This window comes from Halyomorpha halys, unplaced genomic scaffold, assembly GCF_000696795.3.
Source record: "Halyomorpha halys isolate HHAL.00 unplaced genomic scaffold, Hhal_1.1 Scaffold400.1, whole genome shotgun sequence".
In the NCBI taxonomy this organism is placed as follows: domain Eukaryota; kingdom Metazoa; phylum Arthropoda; class Insecta; order Hemiptera; family Pentatomidae; genus Halyomorpha; species Halyomorpha halys.
The window spans coordinates 251,003-268,592 of NW_027106113.1; the positions used below are offsets into that span (position 1 = coordinate 251,003).

The 17,590-nt window shown below is 29.4% G+C and overlaps 1 protein-coding gene across 1 annotated transcript in view; it reads left to right on the top strand.

Moving 5' to 3' along the window:
* The window catches only part of LOC106682274 (uncharacterized), a 367,154-nt gene that overhangs the window by 186,765 nt on the left and 162,799 nt on the right, over window positions 1-17,590 (top strand). Inside the window, exon 8 of the mRNA XM_067053653.1 lies at window positions 5,981-6,185. Within this exon, the coding sequence (XP_066909754.1) occupies window positions 5,981-6,185 (205 nt within the window). The remainder of the gene's footprint in view (window positions 1-5,980; window positions 6,186-17,590) is intronic.

Consider the following 17,590-nt stretch of genomic DNA (forward strand, 5'->3'; position numbering starts at 1 on the left):
ATAATAATAATAATAATAAAAATAACTGAAAAGAGTTTGAAGTGAATAGCAAAGCTGCAAATTTACAATTAGTGAATTAATGTAATAATGAGAATAAAACAAGATGATAAAGAATATGATTCAAATAAGGATCCAATAATATTACTAAGTACTACTATATATTACTATCACTAAGCACACACATACATTGCTAATTGTAACTTTAATATAATAAATATATTATGTGAAGTTAAGAAAAAATACAGGCTGATGTGGTCATTTGGTGAATCAAAATCAACTATATGTATTTTTGTGGTATTTCTTAATACTTCATGTAGATTACAGATTACGTTTTTCGTTAACAGTTTACTATCTTTCTTTCTTGTAGTCCAATATTTGACACTTGATAGTTACAAAAATGAGACCACAGAGTAGACACTTGAAAGAAAGAGACAATATGACATAATATGTACGACTACTATCTACAGACTACTATATATAACTTATATCAGAGAATGTCCTTCGGAAACTGTTCGAATTCTCTCCAACTACTCTCTAGAATGATCTTCATTTCTTCGAAGAGAAATATTTGTACGCCATATGAGGAGGGAGGTAGGAACTGTGTTGTCGAGGTGTAGAGTAGAGACATTTTCAGGAATTTAGAATAAATATATCCCATACTGTGACAGCTTCCCATGTTGTATATTATAGAGCGCTTGACACGAACAAAAATTCGTTTTATTGTAGGTGTTAATTAAGCATTTAACAAATTTGAAATTTGGGTCTGATACAGAGAAAAGTAGTGTGTGAAGCTTAAGAAAGTATCTTCTTCTGTCCTAAATAGGGTTTGGAGCACATGTGTATACTTGTCCCGAATAAAACAAATCTTATACCCTACAAACAATAAATAATAAGTGTTAAGTGTTTTTACTACTCTTTGTAAGATAAACATTTATACAACTATTTATTTATACATCTGTATTATTAAAATATAATTTTTGTGTTAATTTGTCTTCATTCAATTATTTAAAAAATTACGAAGAAAACAGCAACAATAAGAGACTTGGAAAAATTTATTGAGCTGTTTTAATCAATAATTTTGAACAATAGGCTATAGAGATCAGAGGCGGACTAAGCCAGGCGTAACCAGTACATCCATTAAAAGTTCTTTCTCAGACTTTTAGATAAAATAAAAACATAAACTAAACTACTACAATAAACCTATTTTGCAAGGTTGTTTTGATAGAGTGTAGGAGATATTAATTTACAAGGTTCGTTGGTAATATGAGGGAGCCAAGGTTAATGGTTCGAAAAAGCCTTTTATCAGTTCAGGCTGACTCTGGAGGATATTAAAATTTATAAACAGTGCTATTAAAGAACTTGCACTTAAATCTTTTTATATATTTATTTTGGTGTTGTGGCCTGTTTCGCCGAATTGATTAAGTTTTTTTTTATTTTGAGAATTTTTAACATTATTTGTTGAAAGTTACCCTCACAATAACTAATTTCAATATTTTAACTCGTTTCTTATTCCTTTTGTTATTTTAAAAATATTTCAAACGTTTGTGTTTTATTAGGATTGAAATAAAAGTGATTGATTACCAACATTGATTATTATAAACTGAACTATCCTTCACGATTGGATATTAGAGAGATTTTTAAAATAGCTTTTGAAGATAGTGAAGTTGAAAAAATAGTTTTTATTCATTTTAAGGTTTCTAATTCAGGATAGAAGAAGCTAAAAATGTTGGAGATTACATTGAAAAAAATAGAAATCTGTACCGCGATAAACCATGAAGGGTTATAGGTGCAATACTTTGTAAGGAAGTACTGTTACTAGACCAACGGTTGTGCAAGGAAGTGATTTGGTAAGAATTACGCTCGACCGCCAGATTTTTATCCAGTTAAGAGTACCAAATTTATGAGGCTGAGGAGACCCCAGGAGGGCTCCAGAATCCACAGGGTTGACTCATGGCTACAGTGTAATAAAAAACAATTTTCTGATTCGAATCCCGTTCTCTTGAAATTAAAAGAATCGTGCCTTGCTACAGTGCCAACGCGCTCCCCAGGAAAATGCATTAAAACATTTAAATTAGAATTTTACCCACATTAGTTAATCGAGTGGAAAGAGTTAATTAGTTTCGAATTTCAATTAGTATTAATCATAAAAACGTATTAAAATATAATATCCAATTACCATATCGATGTTTTTGATTTTAACAAAGTTAATGAAAGTTTATACATTCAGAGTAGCCAAAAGTGGCATCCAAGTTTAATATTTTAGTCAGGTTTTTCAAAATGAAGACTACTGAGGGTCGTATTGTAAAATGTTGTCAAAGATGCCTGCAACCCACGCTGCGGCACTCCTTACGAATTGGTGATGTAGACCAAGTTCAACCGCCAAATTTATCCCATTCTAAGGGCAAATTGCTTACTTTGTGGAAGTTGGTTTTGCCCCTGGATGTTCTATTGATTCCAAATTCAATCAACGGGTGGTATGAAGGAATAAATAAATTATCGTTCCAAGTATATCTGGAAGGCCCGGTAGAGTTCAGTGTCTACTCACACATTTCCAAATTAATGTAAAATATCCATTAGAGATAATTATTTCTTAATGGTTAAAAATAAATACTCTAGTTAGCTGATTTCAATACCACACAAACCACTCGATAGCTGAGCATGTTGGGACATGGCTCTCACATTGTTTGGTGCTGGACGTTATAGGTTCGTTTCCCGTCTGGGTCAGTCAATATTTATTTTATGGTGATTATGAGAAATGATTCTTGACATTCTTACTCCGAGGTTGCTTCAATGGAGGACTTGAACCGTTTTTTGAACCAAAAAAAAAAAATCAAAACAATATTAAAATTACTTCCGAAGCTTCTTATTCAGTTAATATTCCTATTAATTTGATTTATAACATATGTGTTCATGATGAATGAAGGAAATAAAATTCTTTATTCCATCATGTCAATTATTCTTCTTTTAAAAGCTTAAAAAAATACTTGAAGTGGTTCTTTACCAGCTTAATCATTTTGACATTCCAATTTGTTCGAGATCTACAAAAACATTAATGAATCTTCCAGCGCGATCTCTGTCTTTTTCTGTGTCTAGTCTTGCCTGTTGAATTCTTATGCGTTTTAAAAGAGTCCCTACAAACTTATATCGTTTGACTTTAGCCTCTGTAACCCGATGAAATTGGACAGACCTAATTCCGGTAATCCCGGAACAAATATGTATTATATGTCGGACCATGAATACGTTTCAGTCTTTTTCTTCTAAGCATATAATCTTCGAATGAATTGTTGATGGCCAATGTTTTATATGTCCAAGTGACGTTATTAACAATATAAAGTCTTGTAAGGACAATTGTGAAGTTTTTTAATGTAGTATTTTACTTGTGATGAGTTTTAATTATTAAATATGATTTCATAATTGCTGCTAATCTGTATTTAAACTTTCTGTCCCATATTTTCCAATACTAGAATAACACTATGATTATCGTTTCTAATTGAACATGTAATAAGGCAAAGTCATCTTTCTCCAATTGTGTTATATTAATTTTGGCCTTGGAACCCGTCGTTTTGTATTTCTGCTCCATCGCCAAGAAGGCTTCTCTAACACTAATTTGGGATCTCCTAATAAATGTAAAACCAACCGTCAAAGAATTTTAATCACTATTATGAATAATGCATTGCCTAAATAGAGTTATATCATTAATAGCAATAGCTAAGCAAAAATCAAAATATCATTTAAAAACACACACCTGGTTCAAAGGATAAATTACGAAAAATCAATAATTTTTTGGTTTTAAATTCTCAGGAAGATTACAGTGAAAAGAAACTAAAAATAACATATTTGCGTTTCATAATTAAAATAGAAGTTATATATAAAAAAAAATTTTGAACGAATTTAAATCATTCTAAACATAATGATATTTATTTAAATGTCTGCATAAAAAGAAAAATTAATAATTAAGAAAGAAAATGCGAAATCAAAGTATATCGTAAGTCCCCGAGCCGAAGGGTAGAACAACATTTACCCTCCCGGGACCCCGTCTTTTGAAAACAATAAAAAATATACGAAAAGAATGTCAACAGAGAAAGGAAAGAGCTGAAAGCAATTTCAGTGGATAAAGGAATTTCTACGCATAGGGCGAAGAGGAAAAAGAAACAAGAAAAGTACATGAATGAATACATGTATATAACATGCGTGTGTAACATACTGAAACAAGAAGGAAAAAGAAATATCTAATATATAGTAGAACATTACCAAAGTAAATAAACGTGTTTAATTTTCTAATACGTCATCACGATAGTTAATCGTTATTTAAATAATATCTACATTTAATAAAAATTTAATCAATGTTGATTAGTATATATTGTCCACAAGTCTGATTTCATACATATTTAATTAATAACACTGATATTCTACTGAAATATTTTAAATTCAAGTGGTAATAAAAAAATAGATCAACTAATTTTATTATTTACAACAGTATCGTTTATTTCTATAACTAAATATAATTCTTATACTATAATTTTCTATAATACATGACATGGTTATGTATTACTCTATGACTGTTAAGATCTTTACTAAGTTGGAATTGAATATTTGGTCAGCGGCCACATGGCTCACAAAAAATGGTTTCTTTGGCAGGAAATATTGTGCTGTGTGTGCACGGGGTGTTTTGCCACCATTAGTTGCCCCATACAGGGTATATTTCTTCACCCTCCTGTTGGAACAATTTCTGTCAGACACAAGGCTGGTTTTGACAGGGAAATTAATGCGATACTATCGTAAATAGATTTACAGATAAGAGAAAAAAAATATTGCTGATGATATCAAGATGCACATGCACATATATCAAGACTGTAATATGTAACACTTAAGGGTCTTCTATTCCATTAAAAATAAAGAATAATTCAATAAATCATAATTAAAAGAAAAAATTTAAACTGATTATATAAATATATTATATGTATATTTCGTTACTCCAGTTTTAAAAGGGTAATTAAAAGTAAAAATGTCTGCCATATTGTTTAGTATAGCTTCTTTTTCATTCCTGTAGAGGTCATAAGAAATGACAAATTCAAGCAACAAATATGTCAAAAAAAATTAATGCTTTAATTCAATAAAAAATATAAATAATTTTAATAAAATAAAAAATATATTTTCCTTCTGAAAATGTTTATTGTCAGCTTTAAAATAAATCAAGAAATATTAAAAATAACAAATAAAATATAAAAACCATTTCTTACTGAAAAAAAATATTTTCTTGTTTTTTCAAGAGTTCATCCTTCGCCAAAACACTAGATTTTCTTTTGCAATAAATTCGTTTACATAACCCTCTTCTTAGTGTTTTATAACCCGCTAGTTGAAGTGGCTCTATCCATTAAATTGAGAAAAATGATTTTCCGTTGGAAATTTTGATTTTTAATAAATATGATTGGATCATTTGATCATCAGCACTAATATTTTTATCACATGAATTAATTTATAAGTTTTTTTTTCTTTATATTTAAATAAATTATTAAAAACTATAGTCAATAAAGTAATGACACAAATTATGACTGGATTACTTAAGTACATGCCTGGATTTGATTCCGTCTGAAATCTAAACAGTATCTTTTTACTATTAGTAGTTTTAACCTTATAATAGTAATTAGAACATATTAATTAATCCTTTAAATAATGTTAGACTATTAAGTAAGCAAATAAGATGAATAAGTATGAATAGTCTTGATTGTTATATAATTAGAATGACTTATACTATAATAAAAAAAAGAAAAATAATAACAATTAGTAATAATTCACTTTACGTCTAACACAATTTTGAACTATCCTTAATAATTAGATGTGCTTATTAGTACTGAAAACTAAAAACATTACTATCTAAAAAATAATGTTAGGGCTTTTCCTATTGTTATCACAATTATTTTATGGCAATGTTTATTTTTTAAAAAATTATAAAGTTAATTATTAAATATTTTTGTTGTAGGAACATGACGACGTGGGTTACATCAGATGATTCCGGCGATCGGGAGAATTTCAATCTCTACGTAGAAGCCGCGGACCCGTTAGACGAAGGAGAGTACTCCTGCCAGGCGGTGGATTGGGGAGTTCAGCAGTGCAAGTCAGTCCGTCTGTCGGTAGTGCAGCCTCTGCGTGTCAGTGTGGCTCCAATGACGTCTACCGTACAAAAGGTATGCAAAATGTTAAGAAAATAACAAAAAAAAAAAAGAAATGATATAACCAAAGAATTATGTGGAAGTCTACCAATGTGCCTTTCATGCATGTTTAATTCATTAAAAAACTCATTACAAAATACAAGTCGTAGATGAAACTATCATTGAAATCACTGGATTGTTTTTCATGAAGAGATCAGTTGACAGCTGCAATTAAAAACAATTATGTCGGACATCATTTAGAAGCAGATATTAAAAAAAAAATCTACAGTTTTAGTTATAATCAACTCAATTGTCTTTTTTTCCAAATACTGAGAAAAAAATCTTTTAATCTCATTGAACCCACATTTTTTAACATAAAAATAAAAATGTGTCACATAAATATACCACAGCCGTTGGGTCTAGTTATAGTATTCCCTTACAAAGTCCTACGCCCTTGACCCTTCATTATATATATATATATATATATACCTCATATCGTAAAAAATTAAAAAAAGAAGGAAAAGCGGTAGATGGTACACAACACTTATTATGCAATTTCACCGCCATTTTACGAAAATTCCTCAGTAACCTATAAATAATATAAGACAATTGAAACTAAAACTTATATCTATATAGTATGCTAAAGTAAATAACTCTTAGAAAATCTGCTGGAAAAATTTATAAAATAAGGACTCACTTCTAATTCAAATTACTTACTTTAAAAAAGTTTAAAGTGACATGATAAATACAAAAAAAAAAAAAAAAAGACAAAACACAGAAAATACAAAGAAAAATCAAAGATTTTACACAATTTATTGCATCAGTGGTGAACGGAGGACACTACAGTCCCCGTAGTTGACGCCGATACAGGGAACTTCTATTGTTCAATATGAAGCGTCCTCCGCTTTTTCGGTTCTGTCAATCTCTCAATGGTGACGTCATTGTGCTCTCTAATCTTTGTCACCCTGAATGGTCTCTCGTAACGCTGAATCTATTTGAGGTTACTAGAGGTTATCCCCTATTTGAACCAACTCCTCGATAGACCAACGCCCCTGTATTTGATATTCTCTGTCATGTCCCTAAGACCCTAAGTTCAGCTTCATCAGCCAATTCATCTTTATTATGACAAGCTCCCTTGTTGAGGCCCACAATTTTTTTAATGCTACACCATTACTCAAGATCTCTGCTTTTTCATAAGTCGCACCCCTGTGATCCCGCCGGCGCGTTAAACCAAGAAGAATGAATAACAATGAAGTGATCCAGAACCATTTCTTTTTGATGTGCGAAACATACATTCCGTTGATTACGCGTGTTCTCTGCTTGTCTACACTATTATTCTTAGTTGTTTTTTTTTAAATTACTTTTATTTTCTGAACAATGTTGAAATTCTTATAAAAAAGGACGATAGAACTAAATAAATAAAATGGAATTTCCAAATCGTTCTTTAAGTTATGTATCATTCCACTAGCAAGTCTCAGATCTGGATTTCAACTATTCTGCTTGGTTGGGAAATATTGAAAAAATAGTGGTCAGAAGGTAAAATTCCTTCCCTATCACCTTTATCTGTTGATTCATACCGGGTAAAAAGTATAATCCTTAATCTTATAAAAGGAGGTGAATCATAGAATCGAAAGATTATGCTTATCGTCTTTAGAAACATTTTACAGTATCTGTAGAAAACTCCATTGCATGTAATTAATTATTTGATAATTTAATTGAGAGATTATTACGAAATATTATCTTTATTGAAAATAATTATACATCGAATAGTCAAGTTATGCATTTGATGCTGCATATCTAATATTTAAAAGTATTCCTTCTTATTTATTTTCTTAATTACTTTGCTTTATTTGTATACATACATATATTTTAGTTTTTTATTTTGTTTTGGTTTCTATCCTCATGGCTTTTTGATAACCCCACTTTTTGATAACCCGCTGATGGCTAAGACAGATGTCTTATCGCAATGTCCTTCTACCTATTGGCTACCGAAGTATTATCAGGTGACAAATGCCAACACTGAACAACTTGTTTAATCAAATTTATCTTCTATTTCCTCATATTGGTATTTTCAATACATATTATACATTATTTTCTGTGTCTCTAAAGAGATGTAATTTATTCTTTTATTTTTATTTACTTTTTTTTTATTAATATATACTTAAAATTAATGTTTTATTTCTTTGTAACATTTTTGGGCTTACTCTCATTTAGCCATAAGTTTTTTTTTTTAACAACAAAAGTTCTATTGAACCTTTTAGTTCAGGTAACAATGATAATAAATTAAAATAACTATGATTTGAATTTCATGAGAACCGGATTCATCAAGAAAATAGATAATTAATATTCCAGTTATTACCCAAATCCTTCTTGGTCGTCAGGATGAACTAATTACAGGACAATATTAGATCCCTCTGAAATTCCATCGATTGGGACTGGTATTAACTATGTTGTATCAGAAACCGTTAGGAGTTTAGTCATTGGACAATTTCAGCTATCAAGTAATATTACCGGGTTCGGTGCTGTTTAGAATTTAGTTCAAAGATAATACCAAGAACATGACTTTCATTTTTTTCACATGTTTTTCAATAAAGACCTAAAAAACAGCCTCAGGTTTTAGATTTATTTGTAGCGAAGTGTTTTCAGATCATTCGAGATATTTTAAAATTAAATTCCAACATTCAATTTGTTTTTTCTTTTCATTTTCTAATGTTAGGGAAGAAAATAAATAGATGTTTTTTTCCCCATTAGTTTCAGACCATATTTACTAAGTCATCGGAGAAATAATGAAATTGGATATTTAAAAGAAAGGAAAAGGAAAATTATGAAATGCTTTTTTTTTCAAAATATTAAATTTCCCTATTGAAAAACACGCACCAATGGATGGAGCCTGATATCTCATATCTCTGTTTAATGTGTTAAAATAAATAGAAATTTTAATATTTTGAAAATAACTATCACATTTCATTTCATATATGCACAATAATTACATCAGTACATTCACAGCACAATAAACATGTTTTATAAAGATCCATGGAATTTATTAGAGGACTTTTTTTCATCACTAATTATCCTTGTTTATATGAAACTTTAGGGATCTATGTGAAAAAAGAAATGGAATCATTTCTTTGTAAACTGCTCTATTATAGATAATTTATTTTATGTGGAATAATATCAGATCTTGTTATTAGTTTTAACAATTATCATTTTTTGTATGTAATAATATCGACATAGTTTTATGGACCTGTGTATATGACACAGGATTTGTTTTTTTTTCATAATCCCTATTTCTAATTTTTTTTTTTTTAGCTTAAATATATAAACCAAACATATTTCGATTTCCACATTGTCTCCTTCTTCTGTAGCTGCCTACATTTTAAGGTTTTTTTGAGTTTGTAATTATGTTGTAGTGGGCGTTCTTTGAATATTATAATGTGCTGGGGCTAACATTGGTTTTTTTAAAATGTATTTAAACTAAATCTAATTCCTAAAAAAACGTTCTGGTACGTCGTTTCTGAATTTTATTGGTTGATGCTTTATTGCCAACGCACTGAAGGGTTATATATGATTTATATGAAATAAAACAATCAAACAAACTAAGAAATATTTTTTTACCGAGGACCGAACTTTTTTCTCTGTTGATAAACTGAGAGCTGCTAATGACGTTACCTCACATGACAACTCCACGCACATCCATGAGCCGTTAAACCGCTGCTATCGATCCCGCCTTAAAAACATGGAATTAATCTCACTGCTGACATAATCAGTTGCTTCACGGTAGATGGGCATTACCATGGTAATGGTGGCTAGTATGCAAATGGAAGGCTCTGTCCATACCTTCGTAAATATCGTAAACTCCAGATTTTGGGTGTAGTTCCTTTATTGCCACTTTCCATTAACTGCTAACTGCCTCAATTTAATTGTCGTTATCATGAGATTGTTGAACTATTACAAACTTCTATTCATCACAAGATCACACAGTAAAGCGAATCAACCTACACGGTCAATATTTACTGAAGAAAAATAGTGATGAGGAAATTAAAAGTTAGTCTTCAATATTTCCCCTTAGAAATTATAATTAATACTAATAGTATTACTGGATTACCGCTTAAATTTTCAATAATACTGTAATTCTAGCTAATCTATTCTATTATTCTCACTTCTCCGTATTGTTGGAGAATTATGGTCCATACCGCTTTAGCTATTGTGTTAAATTTCTATTTAAAGAAGGATATAATAGGATAGAACTTTGTCTATAGAATGCTTTATTAAGATAAATAAGTTCTTATATTCAAATTTACTAGATTAATTAATAATTTGCAATAAAATTATAAAACGTATGAAACATATTACGGTCGAAACTTTATTCAATTTAGTCATTCCCTTCATCAAAATGAAAATACCATCATGAGAAAAAGTGTTGGGCGAAGAAAGACGCATCACCCAGCGGTGGGAAACTGCCATTTTTATGAAAAAACCTTTCCTATGTTATTTAGCTTGATTAAATTAATGAAATGCATTTTTAAAATAATATTTTAGGTGTAAAAATATAAATCCTTATTTTTCAATCATTAAAATAGTTTTTTTCATTTAAAATAAAATGTTATTCTGATTTATAGTTGCTTATTTGATCATTGTTTTTTTTTTCTTATTTTGGTTACACCATCCAAGAAGGCCCCTGAATTTATTTGTCTCAATGCGTCAATAAAACTCCCACAAAAGTTGCTCCAATATGTATCCTTTTGTGAGAAATTAGTCTCATCACAAAGGTCAATAAAACTCAGTTTTGTTTTTAAAAATAATTATCCCAAATTAAAAACTGATGGATATGAGAATTCAGTTTACAGTCCCGGTCATTTCCTTTTTTCTAGATTTGTATTAATTACTAAATTGAATAAATATTAAGACTTAAGACAGATTTACTGTCTCTAAATAAATATAGCTTATTAATTAAATTCTCTATTTTCTTCACGCTATCACAAAAAATAAGGAATGAAAAATGAAAGCGCATGGATAAAATAGTTTCAAAGTTTTAGGGAAGCTCAATTTCCGGGTTTAAATTGATCGTAGCCCGGCATATATAAGAAAGATACTTTAACTTTTTTCTTTACAGTTTTCTTTTTCAGTTTTATTTAGCGAGTTGAGAGAATAATGACGGATGATTTTCTCATTCACCGCAACTGTCAAAAGTTCCATTAATCATTTTCCTCAATTTTGACGAACTTTTTAAAACTATTTGCATAGGAAATACGCGATTTGGTTTATTAGGGTCCGTTTATATTGAGAGTATATATACAGGGCCTGAAGATTCGATTGATTCCCCACTTTATTTGAACGTTATGAGAATTTCGAAAATGATACTTGTTCTTAAAGCTAGTTCTTCTCCAGAGCACTTAACCCTGGGATTTCCATAGGAAAAAGGTATTCTAAATGATAAATTCTCAGAAAACATTTTATTTTAAAAAGAATAGATTATTTTTCCGATCTGATCCACAGCATCTAAATTTCCATCGATGAATACTAATTTTCCCAATTGAATTCCCAGGCGATAAATCCTAAGTAGAACCAGCCTAGATTGATAAATATACGGCGTGTATTTGAACCCACTTTCCAATCAGCCGTCATCTACACAGTGAACATTATTTGGATGATTTTTACTTCTCTAAAGCGTGTCTACGCCATTTGATATCTAGGGAATATCATGGAAAAGTTTTTGGAACATTGATATGAATAAAGTTCAATCCTTAAAATTTCTGTTTAAGCTCTGGTCCATGATTTAGATTTAATAACCAATAAATATAAATTATATGTGCTTATGGAGTGTGTAATCAGCAATCCTGTTTAAGACCTTTAATTAAAATCTATTCTCTGAATTAAAATTCTATTAGAGCTTACAATGGCTGTTCGGGGTCACGTGGTTGTTCTAAGGGCGCCCCTGCACTTCGCTCAGATTACGCTAGATTCTACGGATGTTTAATTTGGGGTCTTAAATAATGTGTTCATAAAAAAGTAGAAATAGAAAATTTAAAATATTCCTGTGAATGGATGGGACACTACAAAAATAAAATATTAGGTGAAAGAGAAAGAAAAAAAGAAACATGTGAACATGCAAAATAATATATCTAATAAAAAAAAAAGTAAAACAAGATTTAATAAAAAAATAAATTATATAAAAGAGTTATAAGGTAATGTCAAAAACAACAGGAAAATGTTAAAATACCTGATAGAACAGAAAAACAACTTATTTGAGAGATAAAACGATAAGAAATGTAACAATTAAGATAAACATACAAAATTAAGAAGATATTAATTGGAAATAGAATTCTACAAAAACTAACTTAAAGAGCATTGGATAGAAAAAAATTAATAAATAAAAATGGTAGATTAAGTGGTAATTATAAGTTATTACTATTTTAATTGTATTAACACTAGTTAATTACTATTACAATATGGGCTAAAGAGACAGAATAATATGAATGTAGAAATAATTGTAGAGGTGAATATGTACTGATATTAAAAAGATAGATATGCAGGTGGATGAAATTGATGAAGATGACAGAAGGAGGTAAAATAGAATTGAATATAGGATAGGTGAAGAAAATAATTAAAATGGTACGCTGCACACGTACTGATAATAGGTAAGTAAAACAGGTTTGGCTTCTGTTATCTATAATCCAAAGAGGTTGCCAGGGCATTAGGTAGCAATTACCTCTACTAACTATTACTTGTTTTAAGCTTTTTATACTATTGTAAATGTTACAATACATTTACAAGTACTTCAATAGTGGACAATTTAAGGTTGTAAGGAGAAAAATTAATGGTAAAAATAAAGGTAGATAAAGAGAGGAACGTGAGTTTGTAATTTAAGTAATATAAATTTATCAAACTAAAGTAATGATCAAAAGTGGCCTGAACAAAGGCATTAAATTTATTTTATGCCAATAATCAAAAATTATTATCAATTTATTTTCTGTAAATTTTTATATTCTCTAGTCCTTATTATTTTAAGGAAATATCATAAAGTATTTTTTTACTTTTTATTCTCATACTTCGATTTATTTATTTTATATCTACAACAATAAATATATCATAAAATTTACATTCATGTTTAGCAAATGATTTTAAAACATTATATTCATAATTGACAATACGTTTAATGCTATATGAATATATTAATATTATGATGGTAAATAAATAATAGAGACATCTTTACACGCATGGGTGTTGAAATAGATACTTTTTCCATGAACGGTGTGCAAACAATATTTAAAAAAGGGGAAATTTTGTAGAAAATTAGATAATTTTCGTTAAATATGATTTTTTATTGCTAGGAGGGTGCAATTATTGTAGAGTAATTAAATGCCTTAAAGTAGTTTTAGGAAAATTGAAATAGAACTGTTTAAAATTTTTCTTGTTATCTTACTTTGATAAGTATTTGCGTATTATAGGTAGTTCCTTTTTTAATTTTTTTAAATGAATTATTGTATGCATTAAAATGCATTTTTCGAATATAGAATTTATATACATTTAAACATAATTTAGGTATATTTTTTTTAATCTCGAATGTCGTATTATTATTATGTCGAATGTTGGAATTGGTCGAGGTCCGAGCTTACTAAAAGAAACCTAGTGGAAATTTCATTGGAACAACTGAAAATAGCATTGTTTCTATGTCAAAATGTACACGGATAAAATATCAAAGCATTTCATTATGTAATTAAACTGAAGATTGTTCAAAAATGTTTAATTTAAAGCAAAATCCACTTCAAAATTTTGAAATTAATTAAAGGCACAGTTGTTGAAGTATCAATTGTAATTGAGATAGATTGAATTTGGTGGCTTTGGAAAGTAATTCTGTCTTATTTGGGCCATAGAACTTACAATAGGTCAGCGGGAAATTGAGCCTTTGGTTATTATTTTAGTACATTTTTAAATGTCAATTCTAATGTTAATAGTTTTTCGAATGCTCTATAGTTTTTAGGAGTATCTGAATTTTATAAACAAAATCATATCTGGGTTAATAAAGAACTCAAATGGATAAATAACATAGTCTTGATTAAATTCAATATATTTTCAACTGAGTGGGTGTTTTTGAAAATAATAGATAAAATGAGTGACCATAACGCTGTTACTGGAAAATAAAGAAGAAATCTCATGTATAGTTAGTGACCTTTATTTATTTAGCTTTATAAATGTTTCTATTATTTTTCTGTTTTATCTGACTGAAAGATATTTAGTCACAACCATTTCTCTTTTAGACTTTGAATAATTTTCGAACTTCTGAATAAATAATGAGTGAACACAACGCTGTTGTTGGAAAATAACGAATAAATATCATGTACATTTAGTGACCTTTATTCATTTAGTTCTTTAAATTGTTCTATTCTTTTTCTGTTTTATATGACTGAAATATATGTACTCACACCCATTTCTTTTTTAGATTTTGAATAATTTTCGAACTTCTGAATAAATAAAGTTAATTATTTTAGGTTAAATATTTTTAACTTTAATTCATTTTCTACCATTTTAAAATTAATGTTCTGTTCATATGTTACGTTATATAATATTAAAAACCAATTAATTAATAGAAAAAATCTTAACAATATAGTAACACAACTAGTTTTTAAATATCACTAAAAATTGTATAATTTATTTTAAATAATTTACCCCTCTATCTTTCTTTAGAACAAGTTTTTCTATTTTCATCAAAATGCTTAATCATTTTATTTTATCTAGTTTTGTCTGTTGGTTAACGAAATATTCCTTTCTTGTTCTATTAATTATGTTCTTCTGTTCTTCCTTTGGAGCAAGATTTTTTTTTAGTCATAACTAATAAATAATAAACTAATAAACTTCACCAATTACGAATTTCTAATAAGGCAGATTTCTTTTCATTTTTAAATTCATTAAAGTCGGCTGGATAGTTACAAAAGAAATCTACTCAAATTGTCTGTAAAAGACGATGGATTTTCCCCTTTCAAATATTTTTATTATGTGTAGCTTGGGCTACTCCAACCCAAGACAAATGCGTCTTCATTTATTGTTATGTTCAAAACCTAAACATTTTTTAATTGTTGCCATAGTACTCATTAAATTATAAAATGTCCTGAATTCAATACGACGAATCCTTGTCATAGATCTTTCAAATTTTTTTGAGGATTCACTGGATGTTAAATAGTCTATAAAACAACACATTTTATTCTTAATTCAAATATCACAAGTTTAACTTAATGTTTATGCATTATTATAATTTTCTGGAGATGAAATAAACACAATCCAGCGAAGGAAAATGATACAAGAGATGGCTTTCTTATATGTAATTTAGTCTTCCACGCCCTGCCTCGTCAGCGCTTGGTGCTATTGATGAAGTAATTTTAGGTACAGACATCAAACGTGTATCAACTTACCAGGCAGGAAGGGAAGTATGCTCATGCTTTCATCATATCGTATTCTACACTTAAAGTCATAACTTAAAGCGTAAATAATAACAGTAAATCATTCCGTCAAGAAACCATAATTGGAAAATTGTATGTAAATTACAATTTTTTTATTACTACGAAAACCACCTTTTCCTTCGAATGAACTTAAAACTGAGGATTAAGGAACTTGATTCAATAGAGGGACTTAGAAATTTACCGCATTTATTATACAAGGGACTTGAAAATTTACCGCATCGAAGGCATCTTCTGATCCCAATGACTTGCAATCTCATCATTAGGCCAATTTCCTTTTAAGGGCTCCTCTCAACGGCCAACCGGAAAAAGATTTATTGGAAAAGTTAATCAGTATCAAAGTCCTTAGGTCGGTATTAGTCGATATTTCTTTTTCCTTTTTTTTACTCAAAATTTTATATTTAATTTAGAAAAAAATTTACTTCAAAAGATATCGCATTCAAGTTACGCTTCTGTCTTTACTTACTCCCTTGAATATTTTAGCAACTAGCTTATGTGCCACGACAGCGAGCGGTTGATACTAAATACATAGGTAATTTAAGTAGTCATTAACTTTCATTATTTCCTCAGAATCTTCCTCAGACCTTAGTTACTTATTCACAAATTTTATGTACATACACAAATAGTGCAACGAATCAAGTCTTCCTCCAAAAGCCTCCACTATTCCTCACTATCCAGTGTAGCAGCATTAAGTTTATAAATTTTTACTCATCTTAGGTTGAGTTTCCCAACTCTCCTTTTTCGATAAAAGGACCTCTCTAGCTAGTTTACTCCGAATTCCACTGTCATCCAACAAATCTTCTTCAAAATGTTTTCGGAGAACAAATTTTCACACATTGTTAAGTTGTAGTATAATTTTTTTATATTTATTTATTGACATTTATAACTGTACATAAAATACAACATGTAAATTTGAAGTAAGATTAAAATGGTGGGAGACAGACATGTAGAGGAATTACCCATTAGTAGCATTTTTATAATAGAAAGTCTCGAGGCCATCTTTTTTCAGGCGCCTGGGAGGTTTATAAGAAATGAAATAGGAAGCAAGGTTAGAAACTAATGGGTTTGAGTGGTTAAGGATTGTATAATGGAAGGATTGATATCTGGTTCGGACTAGATCAGTTAAATAAGGAACATTAAGGTCTTTATGTATGAGGAGAAGATGGTTGGGAATGATGTAATTTGTGATGAAGTAAGGAGCATTGAGGATTTTACGAAGGATTTTAGTTTAGTTCAGTGGAGCCCCAAAGCTCAACTTCGTATGTCCAGACAGGCCTTATTAGTCTAATGGAGATCAGTCTTTTGTAATGGATTGGAAACTGTTTGTCCAGTAAGTCCTGTAATAGTCGAAATCGACCAACAGTTTTCTTTCTCAATAATTTTTTTAGTGTTATATAATAGAGCTATTTTAAATTTGCTAATATAATAGAGCAATGGCTGTGCTAAAGAGAGGGGAAGAATGAACCATTAAGTAATTATAAAAAAGTGAGAACAGTGTCAAGCAATGTAGATATGACATGATTTCTTTTATGAAATTCAAATTTTTGACTCATTAGGAGGTTTTAAAGTACATGAATATGACAGTGGTCCCGAAACGTTGTGCTACATAAATTCATTTAAAATAAATTACATTCAAATTGGAAGTTTATTAACTTCAAAAAATTTGCCTTACCAGACTTCCTAAAGAGAAAATCCAGGATAGTTTTCTTTATTTTCAGTCTTGTATTAGGATTCTAATTAAGTCGTTTGTGTATTATAAATGCAATTGTTTACTTGAATTATTATAAATATGTGAGTCCTTATTCAAAAGTACCTGATGTACTTTGGTTTGATATTTATATTGGACTATTAATAGTATGCTTGTAAGTGATAGATTGTAGTAAGATGGTTGGGTAGGCGATCTAAAAAGGTACCCAACTTTTATGGGAATGATCAGGTCTTCATCGGGTCGGTTTCAGTATCTTTTTTTTTTTTTTTTTTTTTTTTTTT